General features: G+C 43.6%; 1 protein-coding gene across 1 annotated transcript in view; it reads left to right on the forward strand.

The window, feature by feature from the left end:
* LOC135040833 (vomeronasal type-2 receptor 26-like) overlaps positions 1 to 15,057 on the forward strand; it is a gene marked incomplete at its 5' end in the record, with an annotated part of 133,138 nt that extends 118,081 nt beyond the window's left edge. The window contains 2 exons of the mRNA XM_063954870.1: positions 13,563 to 13,686; positions 14,150 to 15,057. Coding sequence (XP_063810940.1) covers positions 13,563 to 13,686; positions 14,150 to 15,057 — 1,032 coding nt within the window. The remainder of the gene's footprint in view (positions 1 to 13,562; positions 13,687 to 14,149) is intronic.
* Between the last annotated feature and the right edge of the window lie 9,435 nt (positions 15,058 to 24,492).

Below are 24,492 nucleotides of genomic sequence, written 5' to 3' on the forward strand. Positions count from 1 at the left end.
TACCCCCCCCTTGAGGAGGGGTCAAGGAACCCCTAAGGCCAGGTTTCTGAGAAAATTCTCGAAAAAATGCCTTTTTGAGCCTCGGGGCATGGAGATCCTCATCCAGGACCCAAGACCTTTCTTCTGGACCATAACCTCTCCAATGTACCAAAAAATAAAGCCGACCCCGGGACAACTTGGAATCGAGAACCTTCTCCACCAAGAACTCCTGCTGACCCTGTACATCTATTGGTGATTTCCCCTGAGAGATCTTCCGAGGAAATCTACTGGAAGAAACGTATGGTTTCAACAAGGAGCAATGGAAAGTATTTCCGATCCGGAGAGTTCTTGGTAAACGTAACCGGAAAGCAACTGGATTGATTTTTTTTATAATATGAAATGGTCCAATAAATTTAGGGCCCAATCTGGCTGAGGTTTGTCGAAGTCTAATGTTGCGAGTCGACAACCACACCCTATCTCCAACTTTAAAAGTGCACGGCCGCCGGAGCCTGTCAGAAAAATTTTTCTCCCGAAATGCCGCTTTTCTGAGAGCAAGGTGCACTTTTCTCCAAATGAGTCTGAGATGAGCGGTCAAGGTCAGTGAGGAGACAGAGGAATGTTGAAAAAAGGAATTAGCTCTGGGGTGAAAACCAAAAACTGTAAAAAATGGAGACACATTGGTGGAGGAATGACAGGCATTGTTGTAAGCAAACTCCGCCAACGGAAGAAACTCGGACCAGTCATTTTGGAGTTTGGCCGAGTACAAACGCAAATATTGTTTTAATGATTGATTAACTCGCTCAGTCTGCCCGTTGGATTGGGGATGGTAGCCAGACGTTAAAGACAATTTCATCTTTAAAGAGGCACAAAAAGACTTCCAAAATTGTGCAATGAATTGTGGACCCCGATCAGAAACAATATCAGTGGGTAACCCATGGAGTCTGAAAACATGGCGGAGGAACAAAACTGCCAATCCCTGGGCAGATGGCAATCGGGGAAGGGCAATGAAATGGGCCATCTTGCTAAAACGGTCAACTACCACCCATATGACTCGGCATCCGGCTGACAGAGGAAGGTCCACCACAAAATCCATGGAAATATGAGACCATGGCCTGAGAGGAACATTCAAGGGCATAAGTTGACCGATAGGCAAGGAACGGGGAACTTTATGCTGTGCACAGACCTGACACGAAAAAACAAACTCCTTAATGTCTTTGGAAAGACCAGGCCACCATACTGAGCGGGAGACTAATTCCAAAGTCTTAGCGATCCCCGGATGCCCGGCAACTTTGCTATCATGAAACTCCGTCAAAACAGTTGCTCTCAAAAACTCAGGGACATAAAGACGACCAGCAGGAGTATTTCCAGGAGCTTGATGTTGAAGCTGCTTTAACTGGGTAAATAAATCTTGTGTGAGGCCTGCCCGAATGACTGAAGACGGAAGTATGGGAGTAACAGGACTGTTATCATGAACTGGAAGAAAACTGCGTGACAGGGCATCCGCCTTGGCATTCTTGGAACCTGGCCTGAAGGTGATAATAAACTTGAAACGAGTAAAAAATAAAGCCCAACGAGCTTGCCGGGCATTCAGCCGTCTAGCTGATTCAATGTACTGAAGATTTTTGTGATCAGTCAAAACTGAAATGGTATGTGTTGCTCCCTCAAGCCAATGCCTCCACTCCTCGAAAGCCCATTTAATAGCCAGTAATTCCCGGTTACCAACATCGTAGTTGGATTCAGCAGATGAGAATTTCCTGGACATAAAGGCACAAGGATGTAATTCTAGAGAATCCGGATCCTTCTGAGATAGGATAGCCCCTAATCCAACCTCCGAGGCATCAACCTCAACAATGAAAGGCAATTCTGGGTTGGGATGTCTGAGGACCGGGGCTGAGACAAAGGCTTGTTTCAAGGCCTGAAAAGATAACTCAGCTTTCACGTGACCAGTTGGTTGGATCCGCTCCCTTCTTAGTCAGTGCCACAATGGGAGCAACTAGGTCGGAGAAAGAGTGAATAAATCTTCTATAATAATTCGTAAACCCAAAAAAGCGCTGAATTGCTTTTAAGTTGGTGGGTTGCGCCCAACTAAGGATGGCTTGGAGCTTCTTCGGTTCCATACAGAATCCCCGAGGGGAAATAATGTACCCTAAAAAGGATACCTCCGTGACATGAAATTCACACTTCTCCAGCTTGGCATATAGGTGATTTTCACGTAATTTTTTTAGAACCTGACGCACCTGGGTAACGTGTTGTTCAATAGAGTCAGAATATATCAAGATATCGTCTAAATAGACAACTACGAATCTTCCAAGAAAATCACGGAGCACATCGTTAATGAGATCCTGGAAAACTGCCGGAGCGTTAGACAGGCCGAATGGCATAACCAGATACTCATAGTGACCCGACTGAGTACTGAATGCCGTTTTCCACTCATCCCCTGACTTGATTCGGATGAGGTTATATGCTCCTCTCAGGTCAATCTTAGAAAAAATCACAGCCGAACGTAGCTGATCAAAGAGGACAGAAATCAGCGGCAAAGGGTAAGTATTTTTTACTGAGATTTTATTCAAGGCTCTAAAGTCAATGCAAGGTCTGAGTGATCCATCCTTCTTCTCCACAAAGAAGAAGCCTGCACTTAAAGGGGATTTAGACGGCCTGATAAATCCTTTCCCTAGGCTTTCTTTAACATATTCATTCATGGCCACAGTTTCTGGTCCGGACAATGCATATAACCTTCCCTTAGGCAAAGTGGCACCAGGAATTAGCTCAATAGCACAATCATAAGGCCGATGGGGAGGCAGAATGTCCGCATTGCCCTTGGAAAATACATCAACAAAATCCTGGTATTCCACAGGAATGGGTGCGGGAATGACAGCAGCTATTCTGATGGGAAGCGTAATACATTCCTTATTACAGATGGTACCCCACTGTGAGATCTCCCCCGACTGCCAATCAATGATGGGATTATGAAAGGCCAGCCAAGGGTGACCCAGAACCACTGGAACTGCTGGGCAATGGGTAAGGAAAAATTCAATTTTTTTCGGAATGAAGAGCTCCTACCGAAAATAGTACAGGAGGTGTACAGAGAGAAATAACCCCATTGGACAAGGGACTCCCATCTAAACCATGCATGGTGATACACCTACCCAAGGCTAACTGAGGAATACCTAAGGCCTTGGCCCACGTTAAGTCCATAAAGTTCCCTGCAGCTCCACTGTCAACAAAAGCCGACACCGAGGAACAGAGGCTGCCAAAGGAAACTTTAGCTGGGACTAACAGTGAATTATTTGAGGAGATAAGCTGCAGACCAAAGTGAACCCCCTCACAATTCACTTGGTCGAGGCGTTTCCCGACTTGTTCGGACAATTACGGGCAAAATGTCCCTTACTCCCACAGTACAAACAAAGACCAGAATTTTGCCTTCTGGTTCTTTCTTCAGGAGACAGCTTGGAGAGACCTATCTGCATGGGCTCCTCTATGTCCACAGGAATGGAAAAAACACCAGGAGTAGACCCGACAGATGCTCCTTTTTCAGCCCTCCGCTCTCTGAGACGACGATCAATCTTAATAGAAAGCTCCATGAGTTTATCAAGAGTCTCAGGAGCGGGATACTGAAGGAGACTGTCTTTTATAGACTCAGATAAGCCGAGGCGAAACTGACTGCGCAGGGCTGGGTCATTCCATCCACAGTCGTTCGACCAACGGCGAAACTCCGTACAATAAATCTCTGCGGGATTCTTACCCTGTCTGAGAGCACGCAAATGACTCTCGGCGGATGCCTCTCTATCAGGGTCATCATACAATAGCCCTAAAGACCCCAGAAAGGCGTCTACAGACAACAATGCCGGATCGTCTGTTCTTAAACCAAAAGCCCAGGTCTGGGGATCCCCCTGAAGTAAAGAAATAATAATTCCGACCCGCTGAGATTCCGTACCTGAGGAGACTGGTCTTAAACGAAAATAAAGTTTACAAGACTCTTTAAAATTAAAAAACTGCTTTCAATCCCCAGAAAAACGGTCAGGCAAATGCATTTTTGGTTCAGGAACGACCCTCGGGGAAGTCCGTAACAGATCTTCCTGTGACCTCACCCGAAGGGATAGATCCTGAACCATCTGAGTAAGTTCTTGAATCTGACTAACTAGAAGCTGGCCAGGATTTGGCCCTACACCAGTGGGATTCATGAGGCCGACAAATCTTCCAAACTGAAATAAGGGAAAAAATCAAACCCTGTTTAATTTTAAATTTTAGTCAGGCCGGTAATAATGTTATGATACCAGTACGTCTGACCAGAGGTGATCTTATGACGGAGGTCAGAGTACTGGAATGGAATGCTGGTTACGGGAGCAGGATAGCCTAGTAACCCCTGGCGCCCTAACTCCGTTGTCTCGCCCGTGTTATCAGAAATCCCCTGCGAGACTATGGTTGCTTGAGCCCATGGCAGCCGCGTTTGAAGGGCGGATTATGTCTGCCCAACTCCGATGCCCCCTCAGGTCTTAATGGGAGACAAAGGGAAATCCGAGACAGGGTGATAACAAGGGGCCCTCTGACTAAGCAACCAGGCCAGGGGCTACAAGCTAACTAACTTAAACCAGAAGTATGTGCGGACAAACCGCCAGGAAAAAGGACAACCAAAAATCCACGAATCCGTTACTCCTATCCAGCATCGCTGGATACCAGAGTGGATTTGTGGGAGCGGAATCCTCCGCAAAAGCTCCGAAACACAATATAACCAAATAATAAATAGTAAGCGGTCAAGCCGCAACACACGGCTACGCCGCGACTCACGAACACCACAGGATGTTAAAGGTGCTCGGTCAGGACTCCAGGAAAAGATGACAACTTCCGAGTATTGGACCACTGAGGACAAGAACGACCGGATAGACAGGACTGGAAAACTCTCTGCAACAGACACAGCAAACAGGAAGCTATTACCGGCGTCTGTGAGAAGTCCAGAGAGTGCTTTTAACTGGGAGCTCTCCAATCAGGAGCCAGACAGGGTAATTACCAATCATGCCGTGCAGCTGCATGCTGCACGGCCAGGATACCAATGAGGTGATTAATCTAGACCCAGCAACGGGGAACGCGGTCCGACAGTGGCGTCCCCGTTGCTAGGGTCTGAGCGGCTCCGTGCGCCCGGCGTCTAACGTTGCTAGGGAGCCGGCGGCTGTCCGCATGCGGCGTCCCTAGTTGCTAGGCGCCGGGCCACACTGACGGGCGGACCCTCGGCGCCTAACAGTTGTACTTATTACATTCTACTATTTTCTTAACTCTCTTATTTGTACATGGATATCCTTTCTGCCCCAAAGAGGCCTTTTTACTCTTTAATTACACATTTACCTTGATCTAGATATTACTGTCCTGGTTGCTGCTATTAAGCATTGGTGGTTACCACATCAACCATGACACACTTTACATTCCTCCGACCTATGCAATTTTCCCTTTCCACTGAATTACAGTCAATGAAGTCACACTGTTTTCTGCAACTTCAAATTCATGCTCTCATCGAACAGTTCTGCCATGTCAATATTAACTTCCTTGTCAGGCTTTCTGCCCCCCCCCCCCCTCCCTCACAATCTGTTCTTGACTTTCTACACACTCCACCTCCAAAATCCAGGAGCTAATTCAGAGGTGAACGCTACTGTTGCAACCATTTCATCTTTGTGTGCAGCTGCTGTGTGACCATATGGTTACTCCTCAGGAGGCATCTTGTGTAAAAAACCCAAGAGACCCAGGTTCTGGGATACAATGTATTAAATATGGAGATTTACACAGGACATTTAAAAAAGGATAAGCATTTATTTATCTAAGTTACATCAATAAAAACATGAAAGTAACAAGTTATACTCAGTTACAATAATAGCATGAACAAATGAGAATACTTTGCTCTTATCTCAGATGGTTTAGGATATGTCCCAGATGATGGTCATTGATTAAGTAGTTTAAAAAATGAAGTTCAGTTGATTCTCCAGGGTCCCGCCTATTAACTTTGTCTCAATTTAAAAGCTGGAGGGGATTTGTGGAAGGCTATATCCGCTGCAGACAAAACTAGCTTTGATCGGAACTGATCTGCTATGGGTAAGCCTCTAGGCTTTATAGCCCTCCTGTAAGATTACTTTCAGTGTCTTAACAGATAATACTTTCATGGCCTGTGTTGCTTGGTGCAGTACTAATTCACATTAGATAATTTATCTAATGACTTGACAGGTTTCCCCTTTCACCCGCTAATGAATACAATACCCCAAATATCTTACTACACAGTTCCATCTGAGATACTAATAATAGCAACATCTATTTATTATAATCAGCCAGCATAAAAGCTGTGTACACTCCCTGCTCACTATCAGTGATGTGCGGTGAGGTCAATGACTGGTGGAGGCACTGGCTTATAACAGACCTGGATTTACACCAGCATACAGTGTATGAACACAGTGGTTCTGGTGGCATTATATAAAAGGTGCTACAGTTTCTATTATATCCAAAAGTCGTGCCAGTCTCACTGTAAAGATGTTATGCAAGCAGTAAAGTATTAAGGCACACACAGGGCTGGCCCGAAGCATATTTTTTGGTATGCTTTGATATACTTTGGCGCTCATGGGAAAAGAGCAGTTGTAGTGGCCCTTACACATTATGCTCATTACGGCCAGGATTGTATAAAATGACAACTTTGTTCTAGGAGAGTAAATAGTCACTTTCTCCACTGTTGGGTATCACTGTGCACAGGAGTTGGAATGGGGACAGGTGCTTACTGTCACACAACATACATGATCTATATACAGTGTACAGCAACATGGGTAAGTGATGTAATGCAGCTTGCCACAACGCAGGTGTACGCTGCAGTGTACAGGGTAAGGCAGCCGGGGCTGGGATCATACCTTGTAGTGGAACACAGCTTTGTGAACTTCAGCACATCCAGCTTCAGTGCAGTGGTGTCCATGTCCGTGTCTGCTGGGGGGTAACTCACAGCATGGACACTGATGCAGGCAGCCTGGGGTAGATCTATACTGAGTATGATGTGTAGGGTGCTATGAGGTGCGCGGCCAGGCAGTAGGAGCTGAACTGATGTGTCCTCCTGGGGGCTCCAGTGCTCCTCTCCCACCCCCCTGTACCTGCAGCAGCAGCTTGATCATCTATATACAGAGTATATATACCTACCTTACCTTTCCCCCCGGCCCCCTAACCCTCCCTCACCAGAGCCTAAACCTAACCCTCCCCCGGCAGCCTTACCCTAACTTCCCCCATCCCTGCATCGTCCCGCTGGCTTGCCATTTGGCATCCTGGCTGATGGGATTCCGGTGCTGGGATGGTGCACCTAATCGGGATGCTGGTGTCAGCATTCCTAATAGTGGGGGTTATTCAGTAGAGATTGCAGATTTTGCAAAAAACAGGGTCTGCAATTCCTTCTGTGGCATTCTGGGGGCTGCCCATCGCAGGGCAAGGCCTCCCGGCATGATAATTGGCGGGCCTGGCGATGCAATTGGAAAACAATTGCGATTTCATTGCTCATGCAGAAATTAGGGATGTATATGCAGGAGGGCAGCCAACATTTTTTACATCAGAGCGGCTGTGTGTGATGTCATGCCGCAACCCTGAAAATGCAGCTGACCCGCCTCTGGTTTCCCCACACTGCCCCCACAATGGTCCGTCGCCACCCCGCACATGCCCCGCGAACACCTACTGTATGCCTGTAATTCAGGCAGAGGAAATCGCACCTATCACATTTGGTGGGTGCGCATATGCAGGATGGAACCTGCGCCTGCGCATTGGCACCATGGAGGGCGAATTACGGTCCCATCATGACAGCAATGCAACCTGAATTAACCGCTGTGTCGTGTTTCCAGCATCAGTATTCTGACAGCTGGTATCCCGATAGACGGGATCCTAACCGGATCCCTCCTATGGGATCTGTGTGAGTTTATCACTGAGGAAGGATGCCAGCATTAGGTGTCTGCTCACATACAGTATATTATGGGAGAATACTGAGGGTAATACCATAGTGGCTATGCTCCCTGTCTCACAGACACCTGGCATGTGACAGCCCAGATAGGGAGCCTGAGCCTCACCTCAGTGTCATCACTCAGCAATCCTGACCTCAGTGTCATCACTCAGCATTCCTGACCTCAGTGTCATCACTCAGCATTCCTGACCTCAGTGTCATCACTCAGCATTCCTGGCCTCAGTGTCATCACTCAGCATTCCTGGCCTCAGTGTCATCACTCAGCATTCCTGAACTCAGTGTCATCACTCAGCATTCCTGGCCTCAGTGTCATCACTCAGCATCAGTGTCATCACTCAGCATTCCTGGACTCAGTGTCATCACTCAGCATTAATGACCTCAGTGTCATCACTCAGCATTCCTGACCTCAGTGTCATCACTCAGCATTCCTGTCCTCAGTGTCATCACTCAGCATTCCTGGCCTCAGTGTCATCACTCAGCATTACTGACCTCAGTGTCATCACTCAGCATTCCTGACCTCAGTGTCATCACTCAGCATTACTGACCACTCAGCATTCCTGACCTCAGTGTCATCACTCAGCATTCCTGGCCTCAGTGTCATCACTCAGCATTCCTGACCTCAGTGTCATCTCTCAGCATTCCTGGCCTCAGTGTCATCACTCAGCATTCCTGGCCTCAGTGTCATCACTCAGCATTCCTGACCTCAGTGTCATCACTCAGCATTCCTGGCCTCAGTACCATCACTCAGCATTCCTGGCCTCAGTACCATCACTCAGCATTCCTGGCCTCAGTGTCATCACTCAGCATTCCTGACCTCAGTGTCATCACTCAGCATTCCTGGCCTCAGTACCATCACTCAGCATTCCTGGCCTCAGTACCATCACTCAGCATTCCTGGCCTCAGTGTCATCACTCAGCATTCCTGACCTCAGTGTCATCACTCAGCATTCCTGACCTCAGTGTCATCACTCAGCATTCCTGACCTCAGTGTCATCACTCAGCATTCCTGACCTCAGTGTCATCACTCAGCATTCCTGACCTCAGTGTCATCACTCAGCATTCCAGACCTCAGTGTCATCACTCAGCATTCCTGGCCTCAGTGTCATCACTCAGCATTCCTGGCCTCAGTGTCATCACTCAGCATTCCTGACCTCAGTGTCATCACTCAGCATTACTGACCACTCAGCATTCCTGACCTCAGTGTCATCACTCAGCATTCCTGACCTCAGTGTCATCACTCAGCATTCCTGACCTCAGTGTCGTCACTCAGCATTACTGACCACTCAGCATTCCTGACCTCAGTGTCATCACTCAGCATTCCTGGCCTCAGTGTCATCACTCAGCATTCCTGACCTCAGTGTCATCTCATAGCATTCCTGGCCTCAGTGTCATCACTCAGCATTCCTGACCTCAGTGTCATCACTCAGCATTCCTGGCCTCAGTGTCATCACACAGCATTCCTGACCTCAGTGTCATCACTCAGCATTCCTGGCCTCAGTGTCATCACTCAGCATTCCTGGCCTCAGTGTCATCACTCAGCATTCCTGGCCTCAGTACCATCACTCAGCATTCCTGGCCTCAGTACCATCACTCAGCATTCCTGGCCTCAGTGTCATCACTCAGCATTCCTGGCCTCAGTGTCATCACTCAGCATTCCTGGCTTCAGTGTCATCACTCAGCATTCCTGGCCTCAGTGTCATCACTCAGCATTCCTGGCCTCAGTGTCATCACTCAGCATTCCTGACCTCAGTGTCATCTCTCAGCATTCCTGGCCTCAGTGTCATCACTCAGCATTCCTGACCTCAGTGTCATCACTCAGCATTCCTGGCCTCAGTGTCATCACACAGCATTCCTGACCTCAGTGTCATCACTCAGCATTCCTGGCCTCAGTGTCATCACTCAGCATTCCTGGCCTCAGTGTCATCACTCAGCATTCCTGGCCTCAGTACCATCACTCAGCATTCCTGGCCTCAGTACCATCACTCAGCATTCCTGGCCTCAGTGTCATCACTCAGCATTCCTGGCCTCAGTGTCATCACTCAGCATTCCTGGCTTCAGTGTCATCACTCAGCATTCCTGGCCTCAGTGTCATCACTCAGCATTCCTGGCCTCAGTGTCATCACTCAGCATTCCTGGCCTCAGTGTCATCACTCAGCATTCCTGACCTCAGTGTCATCACTCAGCATTCCTGGCCTCAGTGTCATCACTCAGCATTCCTGGCCTCAGTGTCATCATTCAGCATTCCTGGCCTCAGTGTCATCACTCAGCATTCCTGGCCTCAGTGTCATCACTCAGCATTCCTGGCCTCAGTGTCATCACTCAGCATTCCTGACCTCAGTGTCATCACTCAGCATTCCTGACCTCAGTGGCATCACTCAGCATTCCTGGCACTGCAGAACAACCAGACCCTATAACAAATCCATGCAAAGCTAGTGAAGAGCCCCAGCCTCCATCTTCCTCCCACTCCCTGCCAGGGCTGCTGCAGCGTGTGTGTGAGAGGGACATACTCCAGTTACAGCTTATCAGTAACTCACATCCACAGGCAGTAGCTGAGGGCTGGGAAACTAAAGGCTGGAGCAGACGCTGACACACAACCATAGCCCTGACCCTGTCAGCAGTAGCCTGATCTTATGTGATTGTAACAATGGCTGGTGCAAGGTATCTCGGCACCCTAGGCAAAACTTCAGCCTAACACCCCCACCCCCCCAAAAAAAAAAAAAAAATCCCAAAAAACATTTGCTCTCCTTAGTGTCTGAATGCCGGTGTCTCTCACCTTTACTTACACCTCGCGTTTTGCCTGCTACCCATTTGTCTCCTTCTTCCCTCTCTACCCCTGCCCCCCCTCATTCCCTCACCTCTCATTGCTTGTTTCACTCCCTGCCTGCTTCCTTGCCCCACCTGATTCCTTCACTCATCCCCACACCTCTAACTAGCTTTCTTTTCTTTAACCCCTAGCCCCTCTCCCCAATGCGATTTATCATCCAATGCAGCTCCTACCCCAAGCAGGGACATAGACATCTCAAATCAGGAGCACCACGGCAGATATGGTGGAAATTTAAACTTAGCACAGTCACTCACACAGGAGTCACCCCCTGTCACACACATTCACACACAGCAGTCATCCACACACAGCATTCACCCAATGTCACCCACACACAGCAGTCATTCACTGGCACCCACACACAGCAGTCATTCACTGGCACCCACACACAGCATTCACCCAATGTAACCCACACACAGCAGTCATTCACTGGCACCCACACACAGCAGTCATTCACTGACACCCACACACAGCAGTAATCCACACACAGCATTCACCCAATGTCACCCACACACAGCAGTCATTCACTGGCACCCACACACAGCAGTCATTCACTGGCACCCACACACAGCAGTCATTCACTGGCACCCACACACAGCAGTCATTCACTGGCACCCACACACAGCAGTCATTCACTGGCACCCACACACAGCAGTCATTCACTGGCACCCACACACAGCAGTCATTCACTGGCACCCATACACAGCATACACCCAATGTAACCCACAATGTCACCCACACACAAACAATGCACCCAGTAGTGCTCACCTAGTGCCACCTCGCACTGCGCAGCTGGCTGTGAGGAGCCCGGGAGGCAGATGTCATTCGCAGGTGCTATGTGTCCAGCCAGATAACTGGAAAAGTGTGGCACAGTAGCTGCAGCTGGTGTGACCGCTGTTCAGTTGCTCAGGGCAGCTCAGCTCCGCTCGATGTCAGGCTCAGCCACACAGCAGCAACAGCCGGGGGGCGGGAGGGCGCATGGTCATGGAGGATGTCCCGGGTCCTAATGCTGCCGTGTTTTGAGTGCAAAGGGGAGGTCTTGACCTTCCTCAGCCTGGCCCTGGCAGCCCTGGATGGTAACAAGATGCAGGCGGTGGGGAGGTAGCGGGTAATGTTTGGGTACACAATCTCGGGAGTGGGGGCTGGTAATAATGCGGAGGGGAGCATAATCTTGCAGGGGGGGAGGTAACATTCGGGAGCACAATCGTGGAGGGGGGGAGGAAGGGAGGGGAGGGAGGGAGAGAGGGAGGGATTCACTGACTCACTCACGAACAATTGTCAGCACCCGCACCGAGACAATTGGGCGCATACAACATCCCTGGCTGCTCCTCGTCTCTTAAAGTAGAGCAGGAGCTTGGCTGAGCTGAGGCGAGGCAGGGTAATAAAGAAAGCGTTCTCTGTTTCATTGAGTGCCACCCTCCAGTGGTCGCCGCCCATAGGCAGCTGCCTAAAGCTGCCTAGTGGTAGCGCCGGCCCTGATTGTAACAGCCAGGTGCAGGGAACCAGAGCCCCCTGATAACATTGCAACCCCTGCAGCTGGTATAGATGTGTGGGATTGTGCACCCTCATCTACTTACCTCAGCATCTGTAAATTACATACATAAATAATAATAATATAAGTAATAAGGACATGTACTGCTGTAATCAGTCTTATATGTAAACCATCTTCTAGAAGTACTTGGAAACTGTTACATGTCTGATAGTAAATCCTATAATAAGAGTCAGAGTGATATCTGACCATAAATTATTATATATTAGAAATAAGCTGCAGAGTGATCACAATGTGGAGTGTGTGACCGGGGGAAGCATCTTTCCTTGATATGCAGTAAGTGGTCAGAGCTGTTGTGCAGGAGGGATGTGGATTATACACAGAACAATGAATGCTGGAATATGTTAGGAATGATTAGAAAATAAATACGTTGTAAACATTATTATGAATGATCTGCTGTGTACAATGTAACACCAACAAAACAAGTTCTAGGATTTACAGAATTTAGTCTATTTACTGTATATTTCAATAGGTGCAATTTCTCATGTGTGTAATCCCACAGTATTATTATTACCTTTTATTTATTAGGTGCCGCAAAATGTACACACCGCTGTACAGAGTACACATACAAAACATTTCTCATTAACAGGGCATTACAGTAGGTTTTACATAAAATACACAAAGGAACGCCATAACATAAGTGTCAAAAAAGAAGCTTACACCAGACTGGAAGTGACAATTGGGGCTTACATACTGTATGACAACTCATTGAAGATAGCTGGAGGCAAAGGTGGGAGTCAGGGCAGTGCAGTGATCCTGTACCCAGCATGTGGGCAAGCTACAAGAATCAGAGTGGCAGTAGGAAGGAGACAAGGCCATGGAGTGCTGGTGAAAGGCGGTGTACTAAGGAAGAACAAGAAGGAGGAGCTTACACTCTAAAGTGAAGGGAAAAACAGCTGGAGGGTGACCAGAGAAATATATATTGTGCAGGGCTGGAGAATCAAATAAACAGGAAGGATGAAATGCTTTAATAAAAAGGTATATTTTATACCCCTAATCTGGCGTCAGTATTAAAATAAAGCGTTAATGTGGGGAGAGAAGGAGAAAGTGAATTTTAGAATGCCAAAGAGGAAACAGACTTGAGGGACAGAAGATATGGTCCATGTTATCACTGGAGGATGAGGTCATATCAGTATATTATATCCCTAAGAGAAATTTTAAAAAATAGTAAACGGTTTTGCAAATAAAAAGAAACAATAATTAAATTAAATGATTTATAAAAAACCGGAATCATATTTTATATTTTAATACATGTACAAGATCCCAACATCTCGGTGCAATGACAGATGTCCTCCTGGATACAGAAAAGCTTTTAATGGGGGATTCCATGTCTGCTGCTATGACTGTGTCCCATGTTCTGAGGGAGAAATATCTAATACAACAGGTAGGAATGTGTTACAGTATATACATTAGATAAATCAACATAATAGAGTAAAGATTTAACAATTGTCATAGTAACATATAAGTATAGAAGACAAACTGTACCATAGAATAAAAACACAATACAAATAGCACAAAACTATATTGATGTTCTCACATTAAAGTATAAAATACCACATTCCAAATTCACTACATATTATATTGCAGTACTTTGTTTCAGTTAATTACCACTTTTTATTGAGAGACAGAAGTATTACAATAAAGAAAAAAATACTCTGATACACCCCATTTGGGTACATACCCCATGAAAACATTTCAGAAGAACAAATGTCCAATGCTCCCTTTGCTGACAAAACACATTAATTTTTTTTGCAGATTTATATTGAATATACATACAGTTTGATTGTTTATAACGAACAAAAGAACTGACCCACCGAGATTATATGTATGGTTTTATATTACATTAGATAGTGAGATCTGCCATAGATGTCCTGATGAAGAGTGGCCGGATGAGAGAAGAGTGAGATGTGTACCCAAAATATATGACTTTCTGTCCTATGAAAAGGACATTGTGGTGCAAATATCTGCAGTAACAGCTTCATCTTTCTCTGCAATAACATTATTTATATTAGGGAACTTTATTTATTACTGGAACACCCCAATTGTGAAAGCCAATAACCGGGCTGTAAGCTTCATTCTACTGATCTCCATGTTGCTGAGCTTCCTCAGTGTGTTCTTGTTCCTTGGCCAGCCGGTGGATATAACATGCAGACTCAGACAGACATCATTTGGGATCTTCTTCTCCACAGCTGTCTCTTCTGTACTGGCCAAGACTGTCACTGTCTTCATTGCTTTCAAAGCCACCAAACCCGGAAGCTCCTGGAGGAAGTGGGTCACACTCAAAGTATCTAAACATGTGGTCATTGTGTTTTCCTCTCTCCAAGTTCTGATCTGTGGTATCTGGCTGACTGTTTCTTCTCCATACCAGGAGTATGACCATCACTCCTATAAGGGAATGATCATCATTCAGTGTAATGAGGGGTCAGTGCTTGGGTTATACTCTATGTTGGGTTACATAGGGATCCTGGCATCTGTGAACTTTGCTCTGGCTTTCATGGTGAGGACATTACCAGACAGCTTTAATGAGGCCAAGTACATCACCTTCAGCATGCTGGTGTTCTGCAGTGTCTGGATTGCAATGATCCCAGCCTATCTGAGCACCAAAGGGAAATACATGGTGGCTGTGGAGATATTCGCCATACTGACCTCATGTGCTGGTGTTCTGGGCTGTATATTTTTCCCAAAACTGTATATTTTGCTTAGAAAACCTGCATTTAACTCCAGAAAAACAATACTGGGGAAAAACACTATATAAACCATCAGATACTGTACATTACCATTATACGATTCAAAACCTGTTGTTTTCCTTAAATTTTGCTTCATTAACAATATTTTCATTCTAAATTGGTTTATGTAAATACGTATAGAAAGATCTGGATTTAGTGACATGGACAAAGGAAAAAAAAATATTTATATATATATATATATATATATATATGTCTGTGTGTGGGAATAGAGAGCACCCATATTGCAAGTGAATTTTTTAATTCACTTAAAAAAAGTTCTTTTAAAACACCACAAGAGAGATTGCAGCCTCGTTATACTGACAAAGTGATTACATGGAACACATAAGATTTTGGCCTATCCAATGTTGTGTGTGCCCAGATTATTGTCATGCTGGTAGTGAGCAGTGTCCAGATGGACCCTATGGTGACCAGTAGATACAGTCTATGGTCCTGACTCTTTCCCTAGTGAAGTATTACATTATTGCCGTGGCTTTCTGTTTTACATCTTGTGGTGTCCAGCCCACAGCGGTGAGATTCTTGGTCAGAAGGTGTATTTTGTATTGTGGTGTTTTACAAGAACTGTTTTTAAATAAAAAAATTGATTTGCACTATGGGCGCCCTCTTCTTATCCATTAATTCCAGATATATTTATTTCCTGGGGTCCACAAATTATATAAAGCGGAGACAGGGTACACTAAGAGGATCTATTGCTGGTTGCAGTTTTTTTCACAAGCAATATTTCAGAGTTTTATTACTCACATCACCACTTTAATACATAGAGTCAACATTTTGGTTCACAAATGTAACCTTCTTCAACACATCCCTCCAGCAGGAACAACAGAGACATACTGAGTGGTGCCCTGGATCTCCCTTTATACATAACATGATTAAGTGCCTGCCTCTCCCCTCTCCAAAGTACTGGGAGTAGTAGTGCCTATTTATATCAAAGATAGCCCCTCTTTGCATGCTAGCGTAGAGCCGTGACGTGCGGTGGGGTGAGGCAGGGGATACTTGTTGAGGAATCTTATATTATCTTATACTTTTATAGTAGTGTCTGGAGTGCCAATTATTGAAAAGTAGAATCTATATGTATATTTTATAATATACGTTTATCATATTTATCTGCAAATATATTATGTATGACTTAGATACTATCCAGCTGATACATATATGCAGTTCTCATACATATGAGTTATGAAATCATGATTCCAAAAGGAGTTCAAACATGGTATTCACAGATCTTATCATCTCATTGTTTATTCACAGGCAAACTCAAATCATACAGAATAAGATATACACAGTAGTGATATATAGTTTTATATATATATATATATATATATATATACATACACACTATTAATATTTATACTTGTGCTTCCTTAATAAAAAACATGAAATTATTAGACAATTACTAACACAAATTGTACACTTGCAGTTCCATAGTTACCATCTTAAGATCCTTTTCTCTGTCTGACCATGTCTCCTTTCCTCCTGCACTTAGCTTTTTCTCTGCATCTTCCTCTGTCCTTCTGATTTCCTTTATCTCTTGACTCTAACTAACTCATCTACATGTATACATAACATAACCATTTCAAACTGGCATATTCCTATTGGTTCCCTTGTAACGGATTGCTGCCAGATTCAAAAGTGTCCTAAAACATGTGTAATTGTTCTGCACCAAGGTGGATAACAGTACATATATATTGGGGTCATAAAATGTGTTAATCATCAAAGTGTAAATGTATGTGTTTGCCTTGGTTGTTAGCATCAACAATTGGGACTTGTTGGTAGTAGATAAAAAATGTTATGTTGTTATGTTGTCATTGTCTCTGGTCTGCAGTATACATTGGCAATAGGCCAGATTGTTTATAAATACCAAAGGTACTGTATTGCAAATCTTGAATCTGATTAAAATATACACTTGTGGATTACAGGGTCCATTTGATTGTGAAACAATTATTTGTTATATTGTAACCTCACTAGCCTAATTTATGGCTTGAGTGGAATAAACCTGTTCCCTACACAATGTCTTACAGTAAACACAAATAAACACACATACTGTATACAAAACTTTATTTCCAAAACAATTTAAACATTTACCTATGTTCAAACCTATTAAACCTGTTTCTTACTATAAAATGTATTTCCATACTGTTCACTTGGGTTAAAACCACCTTTCATCCTTAACAATATTCTAATTCAGACAATATCTCTTTAATCTCAATATTCCTAAAATATATTTTACGCAAATCACCTATCTGGCAACAGTCATTCCCTTCCAGTCATGAGAAATAATTTTGATTGACCACACAATAAACTAATGTAGTCCTTTTCAATACCTTTTAAAACATTTCTTGAACACATTTTATCCACAACTTTAACCATGAGTGTAACCACTGTGATTTTTAAAATTCAGTATTCATGAGGAAAATATTTTGTACAGGCATTTGAACACCATACCATTATGTAGCTTGATTGTAGGTCCATGGCTTGGAGGCACGTTTCCTGTATTGTTGCCTGCACCGATTTGCTGGTAGAGGACTTTCATCTGTGTGGTTTGCTTGCCATTGGAGATGCCTTGTGTTTGCTTTATGGAGCCAGTAGAAGTAGGATTCTTCATAGAAGCTTCCACATTGCTTGCAATTTTGTATTTGGCGCAGAGGACTGTTGGGGTAATTCAGACCTGAACGCTGCTGCAAATTTGTTAGTATTGATTTTTTGCTGTTAATATGTCATACTTCCATTGCTGAGGTGTCTGGTAGGGATCTTCACTGGGTACGCGGTAGTCACTACAGAAGATGCCCATGGTATTTCCAGAGGAGAAGGAGTTGGTGAAATAACTCTGAGAACTTTCATCGTTTGCTTGCATTGTCCATTTGGGGTTGTGAAAAAAGCCCACAATGGGAGCCAAATGCGCAACCGAGAGGCGTTCAGGAGCCAGGGTTCAGGCTGAGGAGCAGAGGCTAAGAGGGTCCACTCGGTGTAATATGTGTGGGAAATATAGTCCACACACAAAGGCTTTTTGTAATGATTGAGTACGTATGAATGGTGGAATATCATTTTCAAGTGATTGGTGGTTTTGATCATGAGGTTGCAGGTAGTATGTTTAACTAAAGTCATATAAGACAAGAACAAAAACATAATAACTGTTTGAACTCATAGCAAAAATAAGTAAGTAAAAATAGAAAGCAAGTACACTGCCATATGTGGATGTGGAAGCAGTTACAGCCAGTATACAAACTATAGAAAATAATAAAAATATGAAAAATATGAATGTAACCAATATATATGCACTAATGAATGTCAAAGTTTTATTTAGGAGGAGAAGGTGACCTGACTGGTTTCAGCCATTTCTCATGCATTCAGAGGAGTAGTATCCAACCTGGTAAAAGAGGAGCTGTAGCCTGCAGGGGAAGTGGCTGAGACCAGTGGAACTGGTAAGTATGGAGCCATTCAAGTACAGATATAGACAAAAATAAAACAAAAATCAAGAAAGAAATGACATAAATGGAGATTATCCTGTCTGCACATTAGTATTTCCCAGTAGGAAAGCAGACCGAGATGGGGTAAACCCCGGGAATTTATTTTTAATTACCACATAAGAAGTATTCATTTCTAGGAATGCCCTTGTCTACATAATCTCTGAAATGTTTGTTGGACCATATACAGACCCTTAATACGGGATGAGAAGGATTGAATGAATACTTTGCATGACCTAGAAGCTTATTTGGTTGTTTTTTTAGTACTAGAAAATTCCCCGTCAGGATAAGATTACTGGTAAACACTAATTCGGCAAATGGGAGGAACGAGAGAACTGCAACATTACCCTTTGACAAAACCTGCTGAAGTTACGATTGGGCATCTATGATGCTAAACCTTTTTCTATTTCCCTAGCAGCAGTGGCCCCTGACTAACTTAATCGACAGAGATTTTGTTATGTAAATTGAAATGTGTAATACATATATTGTACTCCTGCTCAGAAGGTAACAGGTATGTTAGATACTCCTCAAAGACTAATGTTGCATTCCACTGTTCTAGATTCATGTCCATAACAGGTAGAGGAAATTATCTCACAGATACCGGGTTCCCTATGAACTTAGGATGGACAGGACACTGGATTGATGGAATGGATGAGGTAGTCCCAGTAGTGAAACAGCAAGAACAAGCTTTAAGGGGAGGTAGACCAAGTAGTGAATCAATTCCCCGTAGTGCCCAATCCAGCTGTCATTTTTATAAAATCCTCTCCACCTCTACAAACTTATCTGTCACCAACCTCTATTCTGTTTTCTTCACAGTTTCCTCTTCATCTTTTGCGTTCACAAAGGGGGTACAATACATGGACCCTATTCTCCCAAGGTTTCAAGTGACAGCCTGAGTATTTTCTCCCTTGCCCTACATGACTGTTTACAGACCTTTCAGCCTGAGAATGGGTCGGTGCTGATATAATATGTTGATGACTTGTTGTTATGCACTGATTCATTTGAGTCGTCCCTGGCAGATACAAAGCAGTTTCTGTTTCGTCTTTTCCAGACAGGACACCAGGTTTTAAGGGATAAACTGCAATTGTGTGGGACAAGGGTCAAATACCTGGGTCGTAGTACTGGTACATGATTTGACAGTTCATACACCACATGCCATATTGGTCCTTCAAAGTTCTGTCCGAACCCGGTATGTCTCATCAGCACGATGGCACCAGTATATTACTTCAGTGTGCCTTGCCATGCACAAAGGGTGGAGGATGAGAATACTGGTGAAGGGACATTTTTGTATAGACACTGATATGCATGATGGTATGGAATATCTGAATCAGACCTTTACTACGAGACCAGACATCAGTGACAGCCCGTTGGTTAATGCAGACCTGATATCTTTTCTTTTTTTTCTCTCTAGAGATTTTTTTTCTTTTTTTTTGAGTTATGCTCATGGTACTCTATATTTGCAATCATACAACAATTAAATTAAGATGCAAATTTGTGTTCCCTACAGGAAAAGGAGGTCTGGAATGCAAAGGGGTATGTTCAGGAGTCCTCAGGACTCCGGAGAAATGGACAAGGTAAGCCAGTGGCCCCCAGGATGTATCTCCTAGGCCTAGCTGAGGCAGCACATGTTCTGACTCACCTAGGGTAGGGAAGGTATGTGCAAATTGGTAAGAGAATACTGGCATAAACCAGGGTTCTCTTCTCAGGCAAGAAGGAAAGCAATGACCTGTCTTACTTGCATGAGGAAGAACATTTGGTAAGGTATCACTGACAGAGCCATCCCATACTCCTTCTGCAGACGGACCTTTTCAGGTAATACAAATCGACTTCGTACAGTTAACACCCTGTAGGAATTTGAAATATGTATTGGTGTGCACTGATGTTTTCTCAAATTGGGAAGATGCATTTCCTGCCACCACAAATACTGCTGTGTTTACCGCAAAGAAAATTGTGCAGATATTTGTGTGTAGATATGGTACCCCTAGGATTAGGAGCAAAGGGATAGCTTGAAACTGGACTATTGTGGTCATAGACACTACCACTAATGTTATGTAGCATCGGAACCACTCCCAGATCCCCACTTAACGAATCACCCTCTTTAAAAAAAAATGTGTTTTTTTGGAAGACAACCAAATGTCATGATCTATACACACCATGATCAGAAATACACCAATGAGGTGACAGTACAGTACCTTATCGAGATGAGCCAGCATTTGAGAACGTAACAAAAGAACTTGAAACTGTTGATTCCTGATATGCCAACTACTAACTGTCTTGATTGTGAACCAAGAGACTGTCTGATTGTTCTTATGCTCAGGTTGCCTAATAGACAGGTGGGAAGGACCGTATCAAGTTTTGTTGACAGCACGATCCTAGTGAAAGTAGCCGAGAGAGAGACTTGGGTCCACGAATTCCCATTGCAGGAAAGTCAGTAGTCCAGAAGGAACTTGTAAAGGGAGTGAGATTGCAGAAGTATCACCCGAGAGTCTGTTCCGTGAAGACTGAGAGGCGGCACTGAACACTACCTGTGCGTACTAAAGAATTGCAAAAAGACAAGTCGTAGTAATGGATTTGCTATAAGCAAGATTTGTTTTGTTCTATCTTTCTTTTTCCCATTGACAAATATTTTTTTCAAGACATTCTATTTTTGTGAGGTCTCATGAGGAGTCGAGTGTGGAACTGGAACTGGTTCTGGAGAAAGGAGTGATATCTTTATAGGATCCCAGGATCAGCCTATCACTTTGTTAAAGCCAGAGAAAATCAAAGGTCTAGTAGTTACGGAGTTCAGAGGTAATGTGGCTATTGTCTGAGGAATACTGTATTTTGTAGTCATCGGGACCCTATACTTGAAGATGAGTGCATCCAGAGATGTCAGTCTAGCAATAAGGCAGCATTTGACAGACATCCCTTGAGTGATTACCACTCACTAGTGGGTAAGGTCTTAAACCAAATGTAATGTTGCATCTGCTCACAGGTACCTCTAATACAAAATAATGCAGGACTAGAGTCATATTCTTTAGAGTTAGCTGAGGTACTTGAATGATACTGAGGGGGGGGGGACCGGTGGACAAGGAATATAATATAACTAGATCTGCTAGTATTAAGATCCACCAGTACCATATATAAATCCCTGGTATGTTTAAATCTCACCAATTTCAAGAAATCAGGAAATTGGGAGGTAATCAAGAACAATAAGACAATGGCCTATTCACACATAGCAGATAAAGAGCTCATTAATATATGTGGAAGAAAAGTTTTTGAGTTGCTCTCCCCGAACTCCGAAGGTTTATGTTATCTAGGAAGGACAATAACTGAAATAATAAACTTTGTTCAATGATTAAACAGACCTAGCATACGTTCCAGAAATGGAAACAATGTTCAGGAAATGATAGGAATATATACCAGGAATATTTTATATGTCTCTTTCACGATTTGTTTGTGTTTTCTCCCTCTACCCAGCAAAACATTTATAGAATCCAAACATCAGTTTGCAAAGATGTAAGTACATGTATGTGTGCAACGTTTGTTCAAATCAGACATCATAGGCCATAGCACTGTTTCAGCATACTCTACAGGTTTAATGTCATCCCACATCCAACCAGTTGTCCCGTGACTGCCGAGTGCATATAGAGGATGTCCCATCCTCATCCCTGTCTTCCCCAAATATAGTCAATGTCTGATTTGTGAAATTAATACATACGTGTGTCTAGGTCATAGATTGTGTGTTTGAAATATTTTTTTTCAATTATTTTTAGTGTGTCAGTTATGACAGTTATTGTCTATTGACAAAGGGTGGACTGTGAAAGTCAAAAATATTACATACACACCACATATAAACTCCAAACAGATGGAGCATACACGCAGCATGCACAGCGATATATGGTAGCCTACGCATTCACACAGACTAGCCACAAAGATATATTCAACACATATTTCTTACAACACATAAATGAAACATGTCAAGCACCAGATATTACAATGCATTTATAAAAGAGAGTTATAACATTATATATATATATATACATATATATATATATATATATACATCCAAAAGTAAAGGAGCACTCACCAGTCTTCAAAAGCAAGTTTTCTTTATTTTCAGTGGATCATATGAAACAATAAATGTGCAAATCTTACTTTAAAATCATATATCCATTGTGAACCGCCATATAGACTGCTGTGATCACTGCAGAAGCGGCGTGCGTTCCACTGCGTCCCGTACTTCCGGTCTGTGGAACGCACGCTCCGGTCACATGACCGGAAGTGTGTACTGAAAGCTGGTATAGATAGACTTAGAGTGCTCTGCAAATCTCAGTACTTCCTGTCTCTGGAACGCAAGTTCCAGTATCTTATCAGGAAGTGATAGGTGTATGTAAACAGTTGCCTCCGTTGTCATAGCGATCAATAGTCTAAAACGAGATTCTAAGAGTATTCATATATTAGCAAGTATCACCATGGATATATGTATCTCAAACAAGGCCATATTTGGCTAATATTACAAAGACTCTGGTATGATTTAAATTACATTCTAATATTGTAAAACTATATTATTGTTATCTAGTTTATTTATCTGTTAACAAACTTCAACAATTAAGGGCATGGGCACAGACCATCCTTATTATGGAAATCCAAAGTCGCAAAAAAAATGTGATATTAGGAAAAACAAAAAACAAAAATAAAAATAAAAATAAAAATAAAAAATAAAGATAAAAATAGAAATATGTATTTGCTGAAGACGTGAATTTAGAGAATTATTCCAAAAATATCCCATAATGAATGCCTTCATTTAGGCCTCGCGGGCGAATAGTGTCAAGCCGGTAGATCCATGATGCCTCTCGTTGCAACAATAATTTTGCTCTGTCTCCTCCCCTTTTCAGGGGTAGTATCCGATCTATGATCATGCATTTGAGTGATGCCAGAGTATGTTTCGCTTCATAAAAATGCCTTGCGACAGGCTTGTCTGAATGTCCAACACTTAGTGCTGTTCTGATGGATAGGCGATGATTCGCCATTCTCTCTCTAAATGGACGAATCGTTTTGCCCACATACATCAGAGAGCATGGGCACATAAGTATGTAAATGATGAAATCAGACATACAGCTTACTCGCTGCTGAATCTTAATTTTCTTTCCAGTATGCGGATGATGGAAGTATTCACCAGAATTCATACTTCTGCACGTAGTGCAGTTGACACATCGATAGCACCCCATTTTCTGTGGTTGTAGCCATGAGTCAGAGTCAGATTTTAATAATCTATCAGGTTGCATAAGGATATCTTTCAAATTTCGCCCCCGTTTGAAGCTAATTAGAGGCTTAGTTGGTAGATATTTGTTGAGAGCTGGATCACTCTTCACCACCGGCCAGAGATCTTTTACTGCTTGTCGTACTGCTGAACCTGCAGTATCAAATGTCGTAGTGACCACAAATGGATTTTGCACCTTCTGTTTCCTCCGATTTCCAGAGGAGAAGATCTTCCGTGCTTTATGCAAGCAGTTGTTGATAATCTGTTCGCTGTATCCTCTAGAGGAAAATCTCAACTTCATCTCTTCAAGTTGTATATTGGCTGTATCTGGGTCTGAATTGTTGCGAAGTACTCGCAAAAATTGTGAGACCGGCATGTTTAATTTAAGGGAACCAGGATGGTAACTTCCAAACTGCAGCAGAGTGTTGCGATCCGTGGATTTCCTGAATAGTCTGTGTCCATACCCAAACTCTGTGGCATAGATGGTCACATCTAAAAAGTTAATTTCATTTCTACTGAACTCCATAGTCAGCCTGATTGGAGAGTCCAGCTCATTAAGGCTTTTCAACATATTTTGCAATGCCACCTCATTATTCGTCCAAATCAGGAATATGTCGTCTATAAAGCGACGGTAGAAGCCGATACTATCTCCAAACAGCGGGAGTATCTGTGTATTCTCATAGATATCCATAAATAAATTAGCATACGATGGCGCAATGTTGCTCTCAACAAATATCTACCAA

This window comes from Pseudophryne corroboree, unplaced genomic scaffold, assembly GCF_028390025.1.
Source record: "Pseudophryne corroboree isolate aPseCor3 unplaced genomic scaffold, aPseCor3.hap2 scaffold_773, whole genome shotgun sequence".
Lineage (NCBI taxonomy): Eukaryota > Metazoa > Chordata > Amphibia > Anura > Myobatrachidae > Pseudophryne > Pseudophryne corroboree.